At 58.2% G+C, this 23,470-nt stretch overlaps 1 protein-coding gene across 2 annotated transcripts in view; it reads right to left on the reverse strand.

Moving 5' to 3' along the window:
* Window positions 1–23,470, reverse strand: part of HMCN2 (hemicentin 2) — a 150,407-nt gene that overhangs the window by 84,049 nt on the left and 42,888 nt on the right. For both annotated transcript variants that reach the window (XM_066366902.1, XM_066366900.1), the window contains exons 16-24: window positions 18,580–18,768; window positions 17,827–17,922; window positions 17,498–17,625; window positions 15,102–15,246; window positions 12,700–12,812; window positions 12,420–12,579; window positions 10,779–10,944; window positions 1,640–1,767; window positions 407–661 (exon numbers count right to left, since the gene is read on the reverse strand). In XM_066366902.1, the coding sequence (XP_066222999.1) occupies window positions 407–661; window positions 1,640–1,767; window positions 10,779–10,944; window positions 12,420–12,579; window positions 12,700–12,812; window positions 15,102–15,246; window positions 17,498–17,625; window positions 17,827–17,922; window positions 18,580–18,768 (1,380 nt within the window). The remainder of the gene's footprint in view (window positions 1–406; window positions 662–1,639; window positions 1,768–10,778; window positions 10,945–12,419; window positions 12,580–12,699; window positions 12,813–15,101; window positions 15,247–17,497; window positions 17,626–17,826; window positions 17,923–18,579; window positions 18,769–23,470) is intronic.

Genomic DNA, 23,470 nt, shown 5'->3' on the forward strand with positions numbered 1-23,470 from the left:
CGTAGCCGTGAAGATGCCGGCGCCATGGCCCAGATCTTTCTATGCACCAGGTGCTTGGCACACCTTCTCTCGCTGACCCCTCACATATTATCGAACCCATTTCACAGGTGAGAAAACTGAGGGTCAGAGAGTATAAATGATTGGCCCACAGTTGTCCTGCTGGTGAGTGGAGGGAGCTGGACAGAGGCCCCTGCCGCGCTCTTCAATCACTATCCCACGGAGGACAGAGTACCCATGAGGCTGTCAAAGGCTCCTGACACCTCGGGGCCGGGGGCCGGGGGCTGGGGGCCAGGAGGAAGGCAGGGGCCAAGCAGGCTCTGAGCCCAGAACAGCAGACGAGCATCCCAGAAGCCCGGGCTGCTGTTGGGAAGGTGGGAGAGGTGCGTTCTGGGGTTCAGGGACTCACCCAGCACCCTGAGCTCCAGCTCCCAGGCGTCCGCCCCGGCGCTGCTGGAGGCCTCACAGCGGTACGTGCCAGCGTCAGAGGTTTGGATGGCTGCGAAATAGATGGAGCCCTCGGGCCCCCCGCCCCGCAGGGCCACCCCGTCCTTGGACCAGTTCAGCCTGGGCTCTGGGGTGCCCTCGGCCACGCAGTTCAGGTCCAGAGCTTCACCGGCCAGGGCCTTGAGGACCCGCGGGCCCGGCTGTACCTGTGGAGGCACTGACAGGGCCACACGGAGGGGTTCAAGGCCGGGGCCCTGGGTGGGGGGGCAGACCCACAAAGAGGACTCCCCCAACTGCTCCCAACCCCCGCACTCCCCCCTCCAACCCTCCCTACTTCCCATCCCCCCACCCCTCATCCCCAAGGGCACCCAAGACCATTTGAGAACCACCAGCTGGGAAACATATTAGCGCTGATTGGGAAAACTGAGGCCACAGCCAGAGGATGACAGAGTAGGATGCAGCGTAGCTCCGCTCATCACCTGCCCTCGGCTGCCATGTCTCTCTCACGGGCTGCAAGCCCTCAGCCCACCTGGGCGCCCCCTGCCTCTCTGAGCCTCAGCCTGCCCACCTGGGAAACGGGGAGTTGGCTTAGATCAGGGGTCGTTTCTTTTCTGTTAAGGGCCAGAGAGGAAATATTTTAGGCTTTGTAGACCAGATGAATGTCTGTGGCAGCGCTCCAACAGAATGTGTATGTACAGACACGGAAACTCAAATTCCACATGATGTCCATGTCACACAGTGCTGTCCTTTCCCCCCGGTCATTTACAAACGCGGACACCATTCTCCACTGTGGGCCATGTGAGAACAGGAGGTGGGCCGAATGTGGCCTGCGGGGCCTTAGTTGGCTGAGCCCCCTGTGATTCCTCGGGGCTCTTGGAGGTGACAAGCTCCCTGCCTCTTTGGTGAAATGACTCCACCTGCTGCTGGCATCTGTGAAGGGGACCTGGGTCCCCACAGGGGCTGGAAACCAGAACCTCTTGGTGGGTCCCTCTCCCAAAGCCCGAGTCCCCACTGTCCTAGGCCCCCGCTGGGCCCGGCCCTCGGAGCAGCCAAAGGGGGGAGGAGAAGGGGAGACAGTGGGGAAGGAGACACAGCTGGAGACAGACAGGAAGTAGGGGTGACAGGGGCCGCGGTGGAGGACCATGAAGGGGTGACAGAGCTGGGGTGGGGCGGAAGCCGCCGGCGCACGCCTTACCTTGCACCCCAAGGACGTAACGCCGAGAAGCAGACCCGGCAGGGTTACTGGCTCTGCATTCATAGAGACCGCTGTCACCGACCTGGGCCTGGGCCAGACGCAGGGAGCCCGACGGGAGAAGGCGATTCCTATAGGGGTGAGGGGCACCGGTGAGACCCCAACCGACCCAAGGCCTCAAGACCCAACTCAAACCCGCCACCGCCCCCAGGCAGCCTGCCAGGACTAAAGCAGTGCCCACTGCCCACCTTTCACTCCCCTGCCCCCCGCCTCCATTTCCCTGAACTGCCAGGCCAGGGCCAGCTCCCACCCCAACTGGCGAAACAGAGAGCACTGGTCTGCCAGCTTGGGTTCAAGTCCAAATTCTAAAACCTTTCCTAGCTGAAGAAAGGCCCTTCACCTCTTGGGGCCTCTGTTTCCTCATCTGTAAAATGGGCATACAAAGAGGGGCAGGGGCTGGTGAACGGACCCGCGTGGGCTCAGCACCCGGTCCCTGCCGGACACCGCTGACCCCCCCACCAGCGCGGGCACACAGCCATTCCTCAGCCCCTCCCTGAGTGGAGGTCAGGGGGTGCGGGGCGAGGTGCCATTTGGAAGCCCCTCCCATAGCGCTGGGGGAGAACCTGCCAGCCCAGAGGCCTCTGCGTCTCTGTGCCAGGCCAGCCGGGCTCCACATCCAGGGCCCCGTGGTGCTCTGTTGTCCAGCAGGGCGCTGGGCGCTGGGCGCTGGGGAGGAAGCTGCACAGGGCCCGTCACCGTCCTCCCCACCCAGCCCGGCTTGCTGCTGTCACCTAGCCCCCCTCACAGGGCTCCAGCTGGTGCAGCTGGGCTAGGCCGCAGGGGGCCCCTGCGGACGTGATGTCACCACCCACAGGGCTGCCTCCTTGCAGCCCCTGCCCTCACAAACTCAGAGGGCATCCGCGGCCACCAGCCCCAGCTGGCCCCAAGTGTGGTGGCCAGAGAAGGGGTGGGGACTCCAAGGTCCACCCCCCCCCACTGTGTTCGCCAGGCTGCAGGCCTGGTCCCCCCCCCACTCCCACTGCTGCTGAGTCTCAGCTTCCTCCCCTGCCGAACAAGGGTGACAGGAACCCCCGCTGCCCAGGCAGCTGCAGCAGAGTGCTGGGCACACGCTTACCCAACAGGTCCCTGCTGCTGGCAGCTCACTGTCTGCACAGCCCTGCATGCCATCTGCAAAGCGGGGTGATAACCCCGTCCAGCCACCCCTCCTCTGGAGCACCCAGCAGGCTCTTGGGGCAAGTTCTCTGAGGGCAGTTGCACCTGACACACTGGGCTGTGGTTTCTAGAGCCGCAGCGCTGGACCGGACCACCCGGCTCCCGCCCTGTTCTGCCGCGTGCTTGCTGTGTGGGGCTGGGCAAGTCACCTAACCTTTCTGTGCCTCGGCTGCCTCATTTGGGTAAACAGAGACAACAGCGCTTATAACCCTTACAGGGCTGTCGAGTCGCCTGAGCGACCTGACTCGCTCACAGCCCAGGGCCTGGAACAGAGCAGTGCTCCAGGAAGGTCAGCTGTTACCATGGCGACAACAGCACACCCATAAACACTATGCAGGGCAGTTTCGTTATTTATTTTAAAGTGGTTTTTTTTTTTTTAATTGATTTAGAGGAAAGAGAGAGAAAGGGAGTGGGGAAGGAGCGGGAAGCATCAACTCAGAGTAGTTGTGCTTCTCATATGTGCCTTGAGCAGGCAAGCCCCGGGTTTCAAACCTGCAACCTCATTGTTCCCATCAAGTCGAGGCTTTAATCACTGCACCACCACAGGGCAGGCGGTTTGGTATTGCTTAAAACAGATAGAAGGAGGCCCCGCCCGGGTAGCTCATTTGGTTAGAGCGGTATTCCAATACAACAAGGTTGCAGGTACGACCCCCAGTCAGGGCACATACAAGAATCAGCCGGTGATGCATAAATAAGGGGAACAAGTCAATGTCTCTCTCTCTCTCTCCACCTTCCTCTCTTTCTAAATTCAATCAATAAATGAAAATGAAAACTAAAACACATGAATGGCATCATGTGCATGTGTGCAGGTCCGACTCATTCCGTTTTCACTGTCACATAGTATTCCCTTGTGTGATCACACAACGATTTATTCACTCCCCTTTCAGTGGACATTTAAACATTTATATGTGTTCTTGCCCTCCTTCCTCCTTCCTTTCCTTCCCTCCTTCCGTTCCCTCGTTTCTTCTTCTCTCTCGCTGCCAGAACTCCATACATGGACTCCCACGGCCGCCTGCACTTGCCCTGGTCGCGGTCCTCACCACCTGGCTAGCGACCCAGCTCTCCCTCTGCTTTCCCGGGAACTCCGGCAGGTTTGGGGGCCACAGCCCAGGGGTGGGGTCAGGGGCCAGCCAGGGAGAGGTGGAAAGAAGTGGGGAGCACACTGCCGCTGTGAGCGTGTGGCATAAGCAGCAGCAGCAGCCGTTCCGTCGCGGTGGCGTGAGTGGCCAGATGGCTGCGTGTGGCGCACAGACTCTGGGGGAATTTCCTGTTTATGACATCCATCGGGCTTGAGCCTTCTCTGGCTGTCAGCTTTAAGATTCATCCAGCCCAGTTGCAGATGGGGGGAGGGCTGGATCTGAAAGGGACCCACAGACTCCGCTGGGTCCCTCTGGTTCTGTGAGCTCCAAGGGTGCCCTTTCTGCCCAGAGAGACCAAGGGCACCTGAGAGAAAGTGCTCAGAGTCATGCAAATACCCGGGCCACACCGCCCACCTCCTCCTCAGCATACACTTCGCTGCAATCCCACTTGAGTCATATTTCCAGCCTCTGCTCGTCCCTTGTGGCTCAGGTGGGCCACCCCCGCTGCCCAGGCAAGGCCCTGCTCCCGGTTACACAACCCTGGAGCCATTGTGGCACTTAGCACACCTCTGATCACCTGTCACTGTCAGATGGCTCCATGAGGGGAGAGGCCAGGTGTGCCCACGTTCCTGCTGTGTCCCAGCCCTTAGCACAGGTCCTGACCCACAGTAGGTGCTCAATAAATACTTGGTGGCAAACCCCAGTGCTCCACGCACACACACCTTCACTAGCACTACTTCCTGCCCCTGCCCCAGCTCAAAGACACTCTCCTGCCCTCCAGACCCCTTCAAGGCAGCCCTGGCTCTGGCTCTTCCATGAAGCCTCCCCTGGTCAGGCCAGGCAGTTACACCTCACTGGCTCTGAGCCGTGTGAAGCCCAGGTCAGCCAGCTGCTCACTCATTCATTCATTCATTCATTCAATGAAGAGGAGGTCAAGAAGAGCCAGCAGCTGCAGGGGCTGGGGAAATGCTTCTGTCCTCAGATTGCTCAGAGTCCGGTGGCTTGTCGGTGCCCAGTCCCCCTTGCTGTGTCCCATGTTGTTAGTACCACTGTCCCCGTTTCTAAGGGACCCATCTGCAACCTCACCCTGAGGACACACATCCTTCAGAAAAAGGACCAGCGGGTGTGGATGCACAGCCCTCCCCGCGGTTACCCAGCCCACCAGAGGGCTGACCTTCATCCACAGATACCCACTGTGTGCCAGTGTCTTCTGGGACCAGGGCGGGGTCCGACCCTGAGCAGGGCAAGGGCCAGCCCACCTGCACCACCAGCCGGGACCTCCACCCATCAGTGGCCATTCTGACCCTCATCTCCTGGCTGCCCTCCCCCCCTGCACCGCAAGAAAGCCCCACATGGAAAAATCAAGTTGAAGACTTTAGGCAGAGGGGCCCATTACCCACCAAGTGGCAATATATGGGAAGGAGAAGATGCCATCCCCGTGAGCCCGCGAAACGTACGTACACCAAGCCAGGTGGCCAGGGGTGGCTGCCACCTATGGAGTTTTTTCCTGTGTGCCGCCACACAGCTGAGCAGCCTCCGTGGACGTTCTTACTTGAAACTCCCTACAGCCAGACCGGCCCGGCTGGCAGGTCTGACTGCTATCGCCCCGGGTTGTGGAGGCTCCGTGCAGACCTGGGACTCCTCCTGCACCCCGCCACCACCCTGCCCACCACCACGGCCACCTAACCGGCCTGCTTAGAAGTTTAATTCATGATGAAGTTTTCCAGACAGAGAGCTCTGGCCATGGGCTGATAAGACCAAGACCTCAGAGCCACCAGCCAGGAAGCAGCATGCGCTGTGAGGACCCACCACGGTGAAGGCCCCATGAGAGCCCCCAGGAAGTCCACGCCATGCTGGTGAGGGAGCGGCCTTTCTCCTGGGCCACTGTAACAATACGGCAGCCCCTGCCCCTGCACCACGGGGTAACTGGGCCAGAGAGGGGCTCGGGGTGCCGACAACCCCCCCCCCTCCTCGCCAGCTCCCCTCGCTCCTCTCCCCTGATGTGACTGGATCTGGCCCAGCGTGGGACCCTGGCCGGCTGCCCCGGGGAGCCTGAGCTGCGCCAGGAGTGCTAGCAGCTGTCCCAGCTACACATCAGAGCCACAAACAAACACTGTTGCCTAGAAACACCGCCTCGCCCCAGCATTCCTGGGTGGGATCACGGGCTGGAGCCGCATGGTGCTCTCCGGCCACCATCTCCTGTCCAACCCTTTCATTTCTCAGACGGGAAGACTGAGGCTCAGACATGGGAAGAGTCTTGTTCAAGATCACTCAGTGAGCCGGGCAAGGCTGGGAGGGGACCCCAGATCTGGGACCCTGATCTCACACAGCGGAGCTCGTGTGCTCTCTCCGATGTGGCTTTGGCACAGTCCTGGGCACGTGGGTTGCTCAAGAAATCCTGCCACTTTCCCTTGCGAATTCACAGCTCACACGGGCTTTTCCCAAACAGCTGTCCCACAGGGTCGGGAGTACGCAATGACCATTCCCGTCCTTGGACTCAGCCGTTTGCTTTTGGGATTATCCCCCAAGGAAACAAGCAGAAGATACAGAGAAGCATTTACGCAGAGATGCTCCAGCGGTCCATTTATTACCACCAAAAACTGGCAACGAGCTCATGCCCCAAACAGAGAAACAGCTTAGCAACGACGAGAGACAAACGGCCTGGAATGTTGTTTTGTCCTTTAAATAAAAAGCAAGTGACATAGGCCAGATGAATCAAGAAAATGTGTGAGTGAAAACGTCAATGATGAGAGCAGAGCAGAAGGCGCACCGGGCTGAGCTCTGCAGACGCCTCTGCGTGGGCACAGCGGGCGGGGCTGCGTGAGCACAGCGGGCGGGGCTGCGTGGGCACAGCGGGCGGGGCTGCGGACACAGGCTGCCGGCTTAGGGTGTCGTGGCCCCTCCAACGCCCGTGGCGTGTCTTTCTGCTGGGACTTTCTGAGAGGGTGCCTGAGAGCCCAGAAGGTTCTCTGGATCCTCCAGAGAGAGCAGTGGCCTGCCAGACATTGGCCAGAAGCCTGATGTGTGTAACATAGTCAACAGTTTTGCAAATGCTTGGTCCTAAGATGAATTGTTTTTTGATGAGATTTCACAGCAAACTAAGACATTTGTTGGAATTATTATTATCATTTGAAATATTGGAGACAAGGGTTAGTTTTTGTTAAACTAGCATATGTCTCTTTCATTTATTCAGTTAGAAAATATATTTTGAGTGCCTATTGTGCATCAGGGAATGGATTGGGCATTTGGGATAGAGCAGCTGAACAAATGCTGGTTATTCTATGCTGATGTATCTGATGTGTCTGTGTGTGTGTGCATGTATGTGCACATCTGTGTATCAGTGTGTATGTATCTGTATGCATGTATGTGCACATCTGTGTGTCTGTATGTCTGTGTATCTGTGTGCATGTATGTGCACCTCTGTGTATCAGTGTGTCTGTGTGTGTGCATGTATGTGCACATCTGTGTATCTGTGTATGTGTATTTGTGTATCTGTGTGCATGTATGTGCATATCTGTGTGTCTGTATGTCTGTGTATCTGTATGCATGTATGTGCACATCTGTGTGTCTGTATGCCTATGTGTATCTGTGTGCATGTATGTGTACCTCTGTGTATCAGTGTGTATGTGTGTATCTGTATGCATGTATGTGCACATCTGTGTGTCTGTATGTCTGTGTATGTGTGCATGTATGTGCACATCTGTGTATCAGTGTGTATGTGTATTTGTGTATCTGTTTGCATGTACGTGCACATCTGTGTGTCTGTATGTCTATGTGTATCTGTGTGCATGTATGTGCGCATCTGTGTATCAGTGTGTATGTGTATTTGTGTATCTGTTTGCATGTACGTGCACATCTGTGTGTCTGTATGTCTATGTGTATCTGTGTGCATGTATGTGCGCATCTGTGTATCTGTGTGCATGCACATGCACATCTGTGTGTGTCTGTGTGTATTTGTGTATCTGTGTGCATGTATGTGCACATCTGTGTATGTATGTTTGTGTATATCTGTGTGCATGCATGTGCATGTCTGTGTGTGTGCCTGCATGCATCTCCGTGCATGTGTTTGCATGTCTGCACATGTGTGAGTGCAGGACAGGCCCAGGCCCAGGGCTGGGCGTTGGGACCCCAGTTCGCCTGCTCCCCGTGGGCTTCTGTTTCCTCCTCACCCCAACCCCGTCAAGGCCGGCTAGCAGAAAGGGCAGCCCTGCCCAAATGGAGATGGAGAATTCCTTAGGGCCTCAGCCACAGTGGTTCTCAGCCTGACCACACCACAGTCACCGGGGACAGCAGGAAGAGGCCGCCCCAGTGGAGGGCACAGCCAGCCAGGTGGGAGGAACACAAGGCCCAGCGTGAGGAGAGGGGGGGCAGCGGGCACCTCCCACCCAGAGGGAGCAAGCGGGACCCTGGAGGCGGGCGAACGCCCACCACTCAGCACAGGTATGTCTCAAGCTTCCCGAATGGCAGCTTTGAGTCTGTGCCTTGGGACTCCCTTGGAGAAGGAGGAGGAGGAGAAGGATGAGGAAGGGCCGGCAGACAGCAAAGTTTACCCCCCGACCCCCACCTCGGCACCACCAGCCCTTGGTGTGGGTTTTCAAATCTCCATCTTCTGGGTGAACGCCCGAGACTACGGGAGCCGCGTGTCGGTGAGAACCGAGCCGGGCCCGGCATGGGGAAGCTGTCTGGGCACTGGCTGTTTCGTATGCAAGAGGCCCGGGCACCAGGGGGCCCAGAGCCCGCGCATGAGGTTTACACAGTTCAAACCCAACCAAAGTCGGGGAGGTCACCCGCAGTCACCAACAAGCAGAAACCCACATGCCCGTCAACTGGTGAGCGGATCAAACAAGGCGGACTTTCCACTCTGCGGCATGTCACCCAGCCACAAAAAGGAACAGTATTCTGACACACGCCACAACACGGGTGAACCTAAAACACGTGACGCTCAGAGAAAGGGGCCGGATGCAAAAGGCCACAGACAGCACGACTCCATCCGTATGAAATGTCCAGAACAGACGACCAGGAAGCAGACTGGTGGTCCCCAGGGGCTGGAGAGGGGGCGGGTGGGGGGCAGGAAGGGAAGTGGGTGCCGGTGAGCATGGGGGTTTGTGGCAGGCGGGGCAGGGGGGGGTGGGGAATGCTGGAAAGGTTCTAAGATTGATTGCGGTCATGGTTGCCCAACTCTGTATGTACTAAAAACTTCAAATTGTACAGCATGTGAATTACATCTCAATAAAGCTTTTATGTTAAAAAACAAAACAAAAACCATGGATGAGGATGAAATAGGATAACAGATGTGACCGTTTTTAAAAGCTGGAAATGATGCCTTAATTTGTGAACAGCGGCAGGAAACTGTTGTCAGGGGGGAGCGATTTTCAGGCACTCAGGGATGGCGCAGTAAGCACGGTCCATCCATCACCGTGGCGCACGAGGACCACTTCCACAGCGTCTACTTTACAGGTGGAGAAACGGGCCCAAGGGAGCCAGCAGCCACCTGAGGCCCCACGGCTGAGACGGAACCAGCCAGGGTTTGCGTGCCAGTCCGACGGGCTCCAGGGTCTGAGCTCGGCACCCCGGCCCCACCCCAGGCCTATTTCCCTCCTCATCTAGATAAACTCCCAGGGATCCCATAAATCTCGAGAGCAAGCTGGAAGCCAGGAAGAAGTGGGGAGGGCCAGGGCGATGGGACAGAACACAACTCTAGGATTGCAACAGCGGCGCTCACAAGCTGATGGCTCCCCGCTGACCGCTCCGTGCATCATAACAAGAGGGGTGACCCGAGGGGGTGGACAAATGGGAACCGCGGTTCCCCCGCTTGAGCAGCAAGTCATAAATAAATGCACCTGGCCGCTGGCCACGGCCCAGCCAGGGGGCGATCACCGGGCGTTCTGGCGGGAGACACAGGCCCCCCCCCCCCCCGCCGCTGCCTGCCGCCCCCACACGAGACATGGAGCTACACAGACAGCAGGGCACGCAGGGAGTGCTGCAGCCCAGCCCAGGCACAGGACCCTGGCTGCAGCCAGACGTACAGGACTTCATGGTTTGGAAGAGCTGACCGAACAGATGTTCTGAGATACAGAGACCCACGTGTGGGTGTCAGAGGGGTGGGGGCTGCTCAGACCTTCCCTGTCTGGAACTTCTCAAAGGCCTTGCCAGGACTGATGTCACCGGCCAGAGCTGCAGCCGTGTCCCCCACCCCCAAGGGTCAAGGACCCCAGGAACTCCGAGGCTCTCCTGTCTGGAATCACCATTCCCCACACCCCTGCCCTGGGCGGGGGGGGGGGCATACAGCCTGGCTTTGAATCACACCCAGGCCAGCCTCCCCCTGCTCCCAGGATACCTAACAGTTATGGAGAAGCGGAGTCAGGAAGCCCGGGGGACCAGACACGTGGTCTGCGGAGCAGAGAAGGATGCAGCCGAGGTCACGGTCAGGATGCCGTCCCAACCATGGCATTGCTCTGTTCCAGCTGGGTGGTCACAGGCAGCTCACCTCACTTCTCTGAGCCTCGGGCAGCTCAGGTAACAAGGGCTGCTGTGCGGATCACCGCGGAGTCTGCATGCAGCTCCCAGCAGCCCGTGTGCAGTACGCCAGCAGCTTATTATTTCCAAGGGGTCTCCTCCTGAGCGTCCACAGACCCTCTAGTGGTCCATGGAGAGGCTTCAGGGGATCCAGGGACAAAAGCACTTTGTGCAGAAGTGAATGCACGTCCACTGGGGAGCATCCACAGGGTCCTCACACCCCCTGGGTCATTGGCCACCTTGAGGCCAGTTTTCCCCCCCTAAACCCCAAACTCTTCCCCTCCCCCAAACCGAGGCCAGGTGATTGGAGTTACCTGTCAGTGATGGTTGGCACAGGGTGAGAGTCCTTGGTCCAGGTGACCAATGGGGGTGGGGAGCCTTGGGCCTCGCAGTGCAGGGTCACCTCGTCACCAGCCTTGGCTGTGACTCTCAGAGGCTCGTCTGTAACATGTGAGCCGTTCTCATGGATCCTGGGCTTGGCTGTTGGTGGACACAGGCAGAAACTGAGCACGTCAGGGAGCTGGGGGACAGCTCCCCTGGGGAAGCCACGGCAGACTGCCGCCCGGGAGGTGAAGACGGGTGTGGCTCTGTCATAAGGGGAGCGTGCAGGTATGGGGGGTGCTCAGATCTGACGGCTTCCCAGTGCGCCCCCCCATCTCCCCCCCCCCCGGAAGCTCATTCTGCTGTGAGGCCACCGCCACAGTGGCTCCTGCCCCAACATCTGCAAGCTTCTAGCTTCTCTTCATTTCCTGTTCCTTCCCTGGGGACACTGGGCAGGTGCTGTCCTCCTCTTCTCTCTCCACCTTGTCCCCTATGAGCATCTCATGTCTTCCCAGGACATCAGACAGCAGGTGACACCCAGTCTCACTCTGGCCTTCTCCAACCCCGCCAGGGTATATACTAATCTATGTGCATCACCTCACTCTCATATTAAAGCCAGCAGCTCCTGATGGCGGTGGTGACCCCGAGCCCCTCCCTCTTTGTGCCACCCTCCATTCCAGCCAGGGGCTCAGACACCGAATAACAACGACGAGCACCCAGAACTCAACAAGCCGTCCAGCTGGGGCTATGAAGACCCATGTAGCCCTCAAGTGTTTCCCGGCACATCATGAGTCAGAGAGAAACCCCCAGCTTGCGGAAACATTTTTTTGCAACGTGAAAATATTGGCTCTAAGTGCATAGGATTGAAGATGGGCTGTGCGTCTGTCTGCTCACTTGCCTGGACAGCTACTGAGTGCCCAGTACTGGAGGCAAGTGAACGGTGCTGACTGGCTGTCCCTGTCCTCACAGCCCGGGGTCTCACAGGGAACACTGCTGCCAAACAGCTCATACAGAATTATTCAATCAGAGTTGTGATTAGGCATTATGCAGGGAATATTCCACCCTCCTCAGCACGGCGACTTGACCCAGCCCAAGGGATCAAGGAGAGCTGAGATCTGATGGATGGGAGAAGTTGGCTGGGCCAAGAGGTGGGGGAAGGGCAATCTAAGCAGCAATAACTGTATGTGCAAAGGCCCTGAGACAGGATGGACCAATCAAGAAATTGAAAGGAAGTCAGAGGGTCTGGGGCACAAAGAATCAGGGAGAGATGCTGGCAAGAGGGTACCAAGGGTGGGGCGGTGGGGGTCCAGTGTGGGGGTCCATGTGTCTTTCCAAGGCTTGTTAGTGAGACAGCTTCCCCGCACCAGTTATAAAGGGCCGAGATAGAGAAAGACAAATACCATATCATTTAACTTATATTTGAGTTGGAACTGCCCCTAGAGCACGTCCACACTGCTAGGGACAGAGTTCTGAGAGAAGACAGCTTTGGCCTACGTGTCTTTCATATGGGGAGAATTTGAGGCAGGGTTGGTTGGCCAGGGTACAGAGGAGGTGCAGGAAAGGTCAGAGTGTCCAGGCCCCTGCCTCCACGCCTGCCAAGCCCCACCCCCAGGACAGAGGCAGCCGTCACTCACTGTTGACGGAAAGCCGCATCTCTTGGCTGGAGAAGCCCACGGTGTTGGTGGCCGTGCAAACATAAGCCCCTGCATCTCGGGTGGACGGCTTGGTGATGACCAAGGTGCCATCCTTGCTCACATTGTAGTGGGGACCGCCGGTGGCCAGAACATTGGTTTCCTGTGGTAGAATCACAGGTGACACTAGCAGAGCGCACATCCCGTGGCAATTTAACATCGTTCTTCTCCCCATGATGGGCCCGCCGCTCTGTTACCCTCAGTGGTAACAGGCTCCGCCTACCTTGGTCCAGGTGATGGTGGGGGTGGGGACTCCTGAGACGACACATGGGAGGGAGGCTGGAACCCCTTCATTGGTGACGTGGTGGGTGGCAGTGGATTGGATTCTAGGTGGCACTTTTAAAAGCAAACCAATTGCATTAAGTTAAAGTTCATAGCAACATTATTCACAATAGCCAAAAGGTAGAAACAACCCAAATATCCATCAAGAAATGATGGACAAACGAAACGTGGTGTATTATTCAGCCTTAACGAGGAGTAAACATCTGGTGCCACGACACGAGCGAACCTTGAAAACATCACGCCACGTGAAGTGAGCCCGACACAGAAGGACAAACACTGCATGCTTGCGCCTATCTGAGGTGCCGCCTGGAGTGGGCAAATCCACAGGCAGGAGGTAGAATGCTGGGTGCCAGGGCCCCGGGGAGGGGTGGGGAGTTAGTTAGTGTTTAATGGGGACAGAGTTTCAGTTCTGCAGGAAGAAAAGAGTTCTGGAGAGGGAAGGTGGTTATGCAACAATGTGAATGCGCTTAATGCCCTTAAGAGTGGTTACAATGGTAAACTCGACGTTATGTCTATCTCACCACAAGTTAAAAACAACAATGGTTTCAACAGTAGCGTACAAATGGCACAGCGCCCAGAGGCGCCACTGTCCAGAGCGGCCTGAGTCTGGGAACCAGCCATGCCCGTCTCTGTGCTCTGGGGCTCTGGGACTCTGGATACATCGTTTCATCTTTTGGCACCCGTATTCCTTGCTCAGCAGAAAAAGCTCAATCAACCCCAACTTATTGCCCACTCGCTGGGGCTCGACAGATGAGAAATGGCGGAAAATGGTCTTCGCAGAGCAAGGGGACTGGGGGCAAGCGCCGCGTGCACCGCGGGCGCCATCTAGATTGGCACGCACAGAAACGGGGGTCTCTCGGAGGAGCGGGGGAGGGGAAACGGGCGTGGAGAAGGCGGGAGGGGGAGCTTGTCCGCGCCAGCCACCCCACCCCCAGGAGAGGCCGTGTCATCGTGGAGCTTGTCCGTGCCAGCCACCCCACCCCCAGGAGAGGCCGTGTCATCGTGGAGCTTGTCCGTGCCAGCCACCCCACCCCCAGGAGAGGCCGTGTCATCGTGGAGCTTGTCCGTGCCAGCCACCCCACCCCCAGGAGAGGCCGTGTCATCGTGGTGGGCCGAGGGGTGACTGACGTGCCAGGTCGCCTGAGACCTGGAGGGGTTACTCCCCTCCCCAAGCCTCAGCGCCTTAACTTCGGAACGGGAGTCGTTTAAACCCCGCCCCTCTCAGGACAGTTCTGAAAAGAAATGAAACATTCACAGAGTGTCACAGAGGGACCAGGTGGCCTGTGCCCGACTGTTGACCACTGTTGGCATTATAAGGAGACAAGACACCCGGCTCGAGCCTCGGCCTCCTCCTGAACTTTGGTTTTCCCCTAAAAAAACGGGGAACAATGTGTTATTCCTGCTCATTCCCTGGGGGTTTTATGATCTTTTTAAAAGAGGGTTATTAACATACTTGGTCGATTACAAAATAAAATCAAACTTCCTTTAAACGTCTCGTCTTACATGAAGAAAAGGACGGTGGCACCTGGGTGGGTGAAGGAGACAGGGTCCTCAGTGCTGTGAGCGGGCGAGTCCCCGGGCAACACCCACGGAAAGCCCTAAAACTGTGCCGTTTCCGTGACTCCCAACTCAGCTCCGCACTAAGGGGTTTATCCCAGGGGGAGAACCGGTCACGTGGGCAAGGGTGGAGGCCCGGGGCGCCTGTGCCCAGGGTGTCTGTGCGAGGGGACAGGCGAGAGACTCATGGCCCATCCAAGCGGGGACACGCAGTCTTAAACCGATGCTTTTGGGAATTCATGGGCATAAAACGGTCATAAAATATAGAGAGAAACGTTCAGGTTGCAAAACAGTAATACAATAATGTGGTTCCAGCTGGGTTTTAAAATATGTCTGTGCATGTGTTTATAAGGGATTTATAGATAGATGGATAGACATGTAGATGTATGTATGACGTATATAAAGAATATATATCATGTATATTATATACAATTTATTCTATATAGGGTGAGTGTGTGTGTGTGTGTGTGTGTGTGTGTGCACGCGCAAGCTCACATGTATATACTGTATGAAAGGTACATGCCAACAGGTAAAATTATTCTGGTTCTTCTTAGCTATTATGGTTGCCCGGGGCAACCTCCATAAAGATGTCCAGTTATAGGAGCATTTTTCATTTACTTGTCCAATCTCTAAATTTTCTACAGTGATTAAGTACTAATTGCACAATTCTTTTAAACCAAAGGTATCTAAGCTCAAGTCCCACGGACCCCCTGCCACGTGCCTGCCTTTCCCCGTCCTGGCCAGTCCCGGGCCCCACCCCCACAGCCCTGGGGCCCCAGGACTCACCGTAGACAACCAGCTCCACATCCCGGTGCTGAGAGCCAGCTGTGTTGGTGACCACACAGCTGTACTTGCCCGCATCCTCCTGCAGCGCCTGGTCCAGGTGGAGGCTGCCGTCGGCCCTGACAGAATGCCGGCTGCCCGCTGGGAGCTGGCAAGGGTGAGGAAGGACTAGCTTAGGTCACAGGCCCCACCCAGAGCCAGCTAAGAGAGCCCTCAGAACCCACACTGCCCGCCAGGCCGGCAGGGCGCAGGCTGGACTGAGAGAAGGTGGGGGAGCCGGCAGGGGGTGGGGGGTGAGGCCCTGACCGCCCAGCCCCCATCCCTTCCCTAAGACTCAGCCACCACACAGACCCTCAGGAATCAGTGGGCCTGACCCTTAGCATCTCCCACACCCCGCCCTCCCCTGGCCACCTGCAGGGGTTTTCAACCTCTTGACACTTGGGGACTGGTGGAAATAGAGGAATTATTTCAGGGGCCATTAGGGCAGAAGTCACCCTGAGCCTAAGTGAATTCAACTAAGATCATTGGGTCTGTCATCTTCACATGACATCAGGGTGGTTAACTCTTCTGCAGATCAACTCTAAATTTCTGGCGGACTGGTCCGTGGACCGGTGGTTGAAAAACAACTGGGCGACTGGACGGGGCAGACACCTGACCCGAGCCAGGCGGATGGGGACCTCTCCTGGGCGGATGGGGACCTCTCCTGGGAGTGTGGAGCCTGAGCGACAACAGAGCTTGCCCGTGCCACCACCCCACCCCCGGAAGAGGCCGTGTCGTCGTGGTGGGCCGGGGGGTGACGTGCCCTGCAGGGTAGCCTGGTTTGCTGCTCCTGAGACCTGGAGGGGTTACTCCCCTCTCTGAGTAAATAAATAATTTGGGGCCAGAGGCTCTCCTGACTAGGGCCTGGGGCTCCAAGGCCCTTCCACACGGGGGCCTCAGAGAGGGACAACCCGCCGCAGGCAGAGGAGAGCTACGCAGAGCAGAGGTGGGGCCCACCAGGTGTGGTCCCCGTGAGAGAAGCAGGGAGAGCAGCTCCTGGTGGCCACCCAGGTCCCATCAGCACCAGGCTCGCAGGGACCCCCAATCCTAAACAGGCCTGGGGCACCCTCCATAAAGATGTCCAGTCAGTCCATCCTGGGGGAGGATGTCAACACCTCTGCCCCAGGCCTGCCCCTCCCTTGGCCTCCCCGTCCCTGCCTCACGAGTCCGGCTGCCCGTTCAGCTCCTGGGCGTCTCAGGACTGGGCTCTTTCAGACTGGGGGGGGGCTTTCTGCTCTTTGCACTGGGCAGCTGAGCCGGCAGCGGACCCCAGTTATCCCCACTGAGATAAAACAGGCTTTCCTCCTGGCCACTCTCTGTCCCAGCACCGACGAGGCCCACAGCCACTCCTTCCCACGTGCCCACCAGACTCAGGAAGGCTCCTCACCACCCAGCCCACACCCTCGGCAGGGTCCTCCTCGGGTCACGTCTAATTACACAGGCTGATCGGGAGTCACTGTCACGATCAGCCTCTGCCAAGCCTGCACCCTCCTTGGGAAGCACCCGGTCTGCACCACACCGGGGCCGGGGGACCACAGTGCACCGGGGCCAGGGGACCACAGCGCCAGGGCCAGGGGACCACAGCACCAGGGCCAGGGGACCACAGTGCACTGGGGTCAGGGGACCACAGCGCCAGGGCCGGGGGACCACAGCGCCAGGACCGGGGGACCACAGCGCCAGGGCCAGGGGGACCACAGCGCCAGGGCCAGGACGGAGGAACAGAAAGACAGCCCCACGATCGCTGCCTCTAGTGTCCAGTGTCTCTGGTACTCTGAAGTAAAACAGAGCTCAGGACGCCTCTGCGTAGCCTCAAGGGCACAGGACCCCCAGCGTGTCTGAAGACAGCGCAGAATTGAGGGGAAGGGAGGCAAAGGAGAGAACAGGATTGGGGAGAAGAAGAAAACAGAGGAAACCAAATCTGTATGAAGGGACGAGGCAGCCACCATGTGCCCAGCACTGTGCTCGGCAGTCGGGCAGATATCAAACGACACAGGTCACGTCTCTGCCCTAGAGCCAGACAGCGGGTGGGGGGTGACCAATGCACGGCGTCTGTGCCCCCAGTGCATCCCTGCCCCCAGACCTCAGCACTAATGGAGGTCAGGTCCTCCCGTCCAGCCCCAAGGGGCCGGCAGCCATACTGAGCCTTGGCAGGATTTGACAGGGTAATGCTCTCAGCACATTCTCAGAGAACGTTCTGGAAAGAGGCAGGAGAGAGAGAGAGAGAGAGAGAGAGAGAGAGAGAGGAAGGAAGGAAGGAAGAGGACATTCCAAAGCAGAGGAACAGTGAAGTGGAGGCCCAGGTACGAATGTGACAGCGCCCTCTGTCCCCCAGCACCACGACCTGCCGCCCCAGGACTCACTGGCTGACCGGTCCTGAACCAGTGCCTCTCCGGGAAGGGCCTCCCGGCCAGAATGACACAGGGCAAGGACACGGGCTGCCTCTCCAGCACCCGGACAGTGGAGGCGCTGCTGGCGATCTGGGGGGGCACTGTGGGGACAGGATACGGTGGTGGGTGGTCACACTAGATTCCTGTGGCAGTCTTGTGGGGCAGAGGCTCCACTCTCCCCTCCCCAGTGATCCTGCCCAGGAAGCAGAAGTCAGGGACACATCTGTCCCAAAGGATGGGGGGCGGGCTCCCTGGGGTGTCCCCACCTCCCACCTCCCCCCCCTCCAGATCCACCCGCGAACCGTGTCCAGTCACCACGAGCCGGGCCTCCGCCTGGACCTTCCCAAAAACATTTTGAGCTTCACAGACATATGAGGCCTGGTCTTCAGGGACCACACCTGAGGGCAAGAAAGAGGCAGGCTTCAATACTGGGGGGCCCGTCGAGCCTCCAGCCCCCACAGGCTCTGCTGCCCAGGACAGAGGGAGCTCTTGGCACAGCCTGGCCCGGCAGAGGGCGGCTGGGAGGCCTGAGATGGCAGAGCGGGGGCATACGGCCGGGCCATGGAAGAGTGAGAAGGCCTCAGCTTGCTCATCTGTAGAATGGGGATGACTCGTCCATACCTATACCGGTAGAGTGACTGATTGGGAGGGTCAATCAGATGCTGTAAATACTGTGCCCACCATCCAGCCTGGCACACAGCAGGGCGGCATTAGCAGGAGTAGTGAGGATGGTGACGCTGGCGCTGCCGACGGCCAGCCCTGTGCTATGTATGCGTCAGCGACTGTGCTGAGGGCTTCGTGTGCGCTGCCCCCACAGCGGCCCCCGGGTGGCCTGCTATTAATCCCGAGTGGCAGCATCGTCATCATCGTCATTACAACTGGTTCAGAGCAGTGAAATGACTGGACCGGAACCACCCAGCTAAACAGGAGCCTGCATCACTCAGGGTCAGTGGTGGGGCTCAGGGTCCTGCTCCCGGCCACCCAGACTGGGGGCTCACGGTGTCAGAAGCCACCCCGTCTCCCCCGCCGACCCTCCCGCGGCTCCAGCCTCTTACTTTCGAAGAACAGCACTCCTGAGTCGGGCTGCCCGGTCCGGCTGCCCCAGCCGGGCTGCAGCGGCTGGCCGTCTCCACGGCGCCAGGTGACCGTGGCGGGCGGGCGGCCCGTGGCCCGACACGCCAGGACGGCGCTCCTGCCCAGCTCCACGGTGACTTCCCGGGGCAGCTCCGTCACCTGGGGCGCACCTGTAGGGAGGGGACTGGTCACGGCGGCTGGACCCACTGGCCCCCCAGGGGGACTGTTCCCAATCATTGGGGGGTTCTCCCTCTTCCAGCCGGGCCCTCGTGGACCTGGGGGGCTGACTCATCTCCAGGGTTCCGAGGCCAGCCTGAGCTCGGCGGGACCCACCCCTGGAGAGGTCCCAGGGGCGTGAAGCCGCCGACACGCCTGACAGGCCTGTGTGGGGTGGCAGGGGGCAGCGCGCCTGCTCCTGGCAGTGCCACCTCTTGGGAAGCCAACCTCGGAGAGGTTGCAGGTCACAGCCTGGCCACAGGAGCCTGTGAGAGCCCAGCGCCCTCCTCCTGGGCCACAGGGAGCTAGCTTCCTTTAGCAGCTGTCCTGGCCTTGAGCAACCATTTCCCCGGCCCCTTCTGTGTATCCTACCCCGAAGGGCCAACTTCATGGGGAGCTCATACACCATCTTTAATCTCTGCATCTTTCTGTTTGCTGGACATTTTATAATGAGCATATAAAACACTATTAAAAATCAGAACTTTTTTTTTTTTTAAGCAAGAAAGAGAGACAGGAAGGAAAATAAATGAGAAGCGACAACTGGTAGTTGAGGCACTTCAGTTGTTCATTGACTGCTTTCTCATATGTGCCTTGACCAGGAGGCGGGGGGGCTTCAGCTGAGCCAGGGACCCCTTGCTCAAGCCAGCGACCTCTGGGCTTCAAGCCAGCAACCATGTGATCATGTTGATGATCCCACATTCAGGCCGACAGCCCCATGCTCGAGCTGGGTGAGCCCGTGCTCAAGCCTGGGACCACGGGGTTTCAAACCTGGGACATCAGCGTCTCAGGCCAATGTTCTATCCACTGCACCAGCACCAGCCAGGCAATCAGAACAGGCTTTGTATAAATAACAGTACCTCATACTCTCTGGTCCACACTGGGACACGTGAGAGTGAAAAGGGCCATATTAACAATTACGCCAGGACAACACTTCCGAATAAGGCTTCCCTAGTCACCTGAGTTATACAAAATTTAAACACACACACGAGTATTTTCCCTAATTTTTGCTCCACACATCCCCCAACCCCAAGCCCCCTCCCAAGCTAAACACTGTTAACAGATTATAGTGTTTCTTCCAAACTTGTTTCCCTAAGCATTGCCTTATTTTTATAATCATGGAGGAAAGAGAAGCTATTTCTCGAAACAGACTGTCGTGGTCCTCTCGGCCTTTCAGCAGGCCAGAAGCAGGTCCTGATCTGGACAGGGCCAGGCCCCCTCCCCAGCGACCTCTGGACACTGTCCTCAGGTCCCCGTCCCCAGACCCAGGGCGGTCCTCTGGCTTTTTGTAAATGCTTCACATCCAGCAACCATGGAAAAACCCCCACCTCTTCCTTCTTTCTATCTCTTTCCAGAAATCGCCCCTTGTCCATCCAAATCATGACATCAAATTTCCCTCCTGGCCTCGGGGAGTAGGGAGGCTCCAGAGAGGTATAAACACAACTTGGAAAAGGACAACGAGGAGGAAGGCAGCCTTGGACCCATCCTCAGACACCACCCACGTGCCTCTTGCTCCTTCTCATCAGGGGCTGGCAGCCGCGACTCAGAACCCCAGAAAGCCCCGCTCTGGGCTCGCCTCTGACCGAGTGTCACTGGTCCTGCCACGCCCTCCCCACCCTGGACAGAGCTGAGGCTCCACCCCAGGGACAGGGGTCCCCAAAGCCTGCCTTCTCCACTCCACCCAGCCTGTCTACAGCGCCCAGCTCACATCTCCCTCCTCCAGGCAGGCCTCCCGTCTACTATCTCTCGCTTCTTCCTCAGGTGCCAAGCAGCCTGGTTTTGTCTCCCGAATCTGGGCTCTTGCAAGGCACCTTCTCTTCCTCATTCTCCTTAAGTAACAAGCATGGTGACCATGCTTTCAGGACGTGATTTCATTAATGGTCTCAGCCAACTCATGAAGTGGTCTTAGCACAAATCTCCATTGAACAGATGAGGAAACCGAGGGTCAGAGAGACTAAAGCTGCTGCCCAAGGGCTCCCCTGGAAGTCAGGGGCTGAGCTGGGGTCAGAGCCCGGGCCTGGCTGCTGCGAAGGCCCAGCCTCTCACCCGCCCACTCCCTGCGTCCACCACATGGTCGGGGCCCACCTGGCCGCCACCCACACAGAGCTGCGCCCAGCTCTTGCATTCTCTCTCTGGGTGGGTCCCAAGCAGCCAAATCCCAGACTCAGACCCCGCCCAGAACACTGTGATTCACCCTCCTCTGTAGCCGTCCCCCACCCCTCAAATAAGGCAGGACCCTAGAACCCTGGGAAGCCAGAGCCGAAGGTCCTCTGGTCCCCTCAACGGCCAGAGGAAGGAGGCCAGGTGCCCCTGAGTCCTGCAGCACACGGTGGGTCAGGGGCCAGGCTCCTGCCCAGTGTTCTTCCCAGGGGGCCTCAGACACAAGGCTCAGCCACCCCGGCCTTCAGCGTACGAGCCCCGTCCTCAGATGACCCTCCGCAGTCACCAGGGAGGGACAGGGAGCTGGCTCCCCCGCCACCTGCCCTTTCACGTCAGCCTCGGGCAGGTTGCTGAGGCAGGAGCTGTGACTGCCCAGAGAGAGTGGACGTGGTGGCAGCCGCCACAGCTCCCAGGACAGGCCCAGGTGTCATCAGGAGAGGTGGCTCTGTGTGGGGAAGCCGGTGTACCCAGGAAAAGAGAATGGCCCCATTGAAGAATGCTGGCCACCAGCTCGGGACAGTTCTTTAAAGGGCACTGAACTTGGGGAGGGGGCGCCTTCCTCAGAGCCTGGTCACCAGCCATGGCACAAATCAGTGCCCCTCACTCTGTCTCAATGAGCCCTGGTCAGCCCGGCCCAGCCTCCTGCAAGTGTATTGAGTGATTTTTATCCACGCAAGTCCTGAGCAATACACGTCACGTTAAACCTCTCAGGGACCCTATGTACAAAACTTGATTGCTAGCATCCCCATTTCACAGATGAGGAAAGCGAGGCTCAGAGAGGTAAATAACGTCACCATATAAGCAGCAGGACCTAGACACAGATCCGGGACTCCACTGCCAAATGCCAGGTCCAGGACTGATGCAAACCCCCTTCGCGGGCTGTGGGTGGAGCCTGGGGTGGAGCCTCTCGCGGACTGTGACAAACATGGTCACTTGCTGTGTCATACAGGTGGAGGCTGCCCGGCTTCAGATGCCCCCAAATGCCACGGGAAGACAGTTTCCAGTTCCACAGCAGGAGGTGGGCACGGCGCCCACCCGTTCTTGGCCGGGGAAGGCTGGGCCACAGCTGCCATCCAGATGGGCAGGAAGTTTAATTTCTCACCGCTGCTGCCAGGCCAGCTCTCCCGACACACAGGTGCTGGGCTACTGTCCAGCCCTCCCCTGACCCAAAAAGCCAGAGGCCACAGTGGCCCAGTGGCCCCAGAAGCCTGCCAGCCACCTACTCCCTCTGACGTGGGCAGGACCAGGCAGCAAGTCAGCTTGGGCCCCAAAGAAGTAAGGCTGTGCTGAGAAGTCAGACACGGAACACAGGGCCCAGGACGACTGCCCGTGGGAATGCCAACGCGGCCTCCCTGGAGCACCGTCTGCTCGCCCAGAACCCACTGGCTAACAGCTGAGACAGTGGCACTGGCAGCCCACCGTGCTCTAGGCCTTTCTTGTCTCTCACTCACACAACATCTCACAGGCATCTGGCCGATCAGGAGTCCGAGGCTCAGAGTGGGGAAAGCAAAGTCCAAGCTCACTCTGCCGGTGGTCGTTAGGATTGAGACCAGGGGCTAAAGGCTGGGACCCTGCGTTCAGATCTCAGCCGGGCCACCTGCTGTCTGTGTGTGCTTGGGCAAGTTGCTTAACCTCTCTGTGCCTCGTTTCCCCCCAGCTATAGAGGGGATAGTGATCGCATTCACGCCAAAGTGTTGTGAGGATCATTTGTTAGCACGTGAACCCTGCGGACAGCGAGTCCCGGCACATGGCAGATCCATGGAAGTGGCAGCTTATGTTTTTATTATTATTTGCTGTGAGCCCACGTCTTTCCACACCCACCTGCCCCACCCAAGAGCCCGGCCATGCGGAGAAAGTCTGAGGACACAGCTTTCCTCCTTAAAACCTCTCACCGCCGCCACAGGATGCCAGGCCGGGAGCGACCTACAGCAGGTGGCAGCTGCTTCAGCCGCCCCTCTCCCTGCCCTCTCTGTGTCTCGCTCTCTGCCTAGCTTCTCTCGTCACGTGCCGTCCCCTTTGCCTGGAACATTATTCCATAGCTCATGACCTGACTGATTGCACTGGGTTCCGCTTGGATATCACCTCCTCCAAGAAGCCTTCCCAAACCCCCAGGGTTGGGTTAGTCCCTTACCCGGGGTACCCATAGACCCCAAAGATGCCACTTCCTAAGAGTATACAAAGTATTCTCATTAACCCCCGCCAGTGACATAAAGACAGATGTCATTGTGTCCCCGACTCAGGGCCTGGAGCACAGGGCCTGGTCACCTAGTGACCATGTGTTGGAGGAATGAATGATAGAGCAAGTGAATGAAAACTAAGGGTACCCTAAACCTGGGAGGGTCCCAAACCTGAGATGGCACCGTCACTCCCAGGGCTGGACTCTCCGACCTGGGCCGGCTCCACCCGGGTCTCCATCTCCCTGGGCAGCCCCTTGCCAACCGAGCCAGCCCTGGCCCGGCCTGACCCACCCGGCCCAGACACACACAATCTCGATTCCTG

This window comes from Saccopteryx leptura, chromosome 2 (assembly GCF_036850995.1).
Source record: "Saccopteryx leptura isolate mSacLep1 chromosome 2, mSacLep1_pri_phased_curated, whole genome shotgun sequence".
NCBI classification, from domain to species: domain Eukaryota; kingdom Metazoa; phylum Chordata; class Mammalia; order Chiroptera; family Emballonuridae; genus Saccopteryx; species Saccopteryx leptura.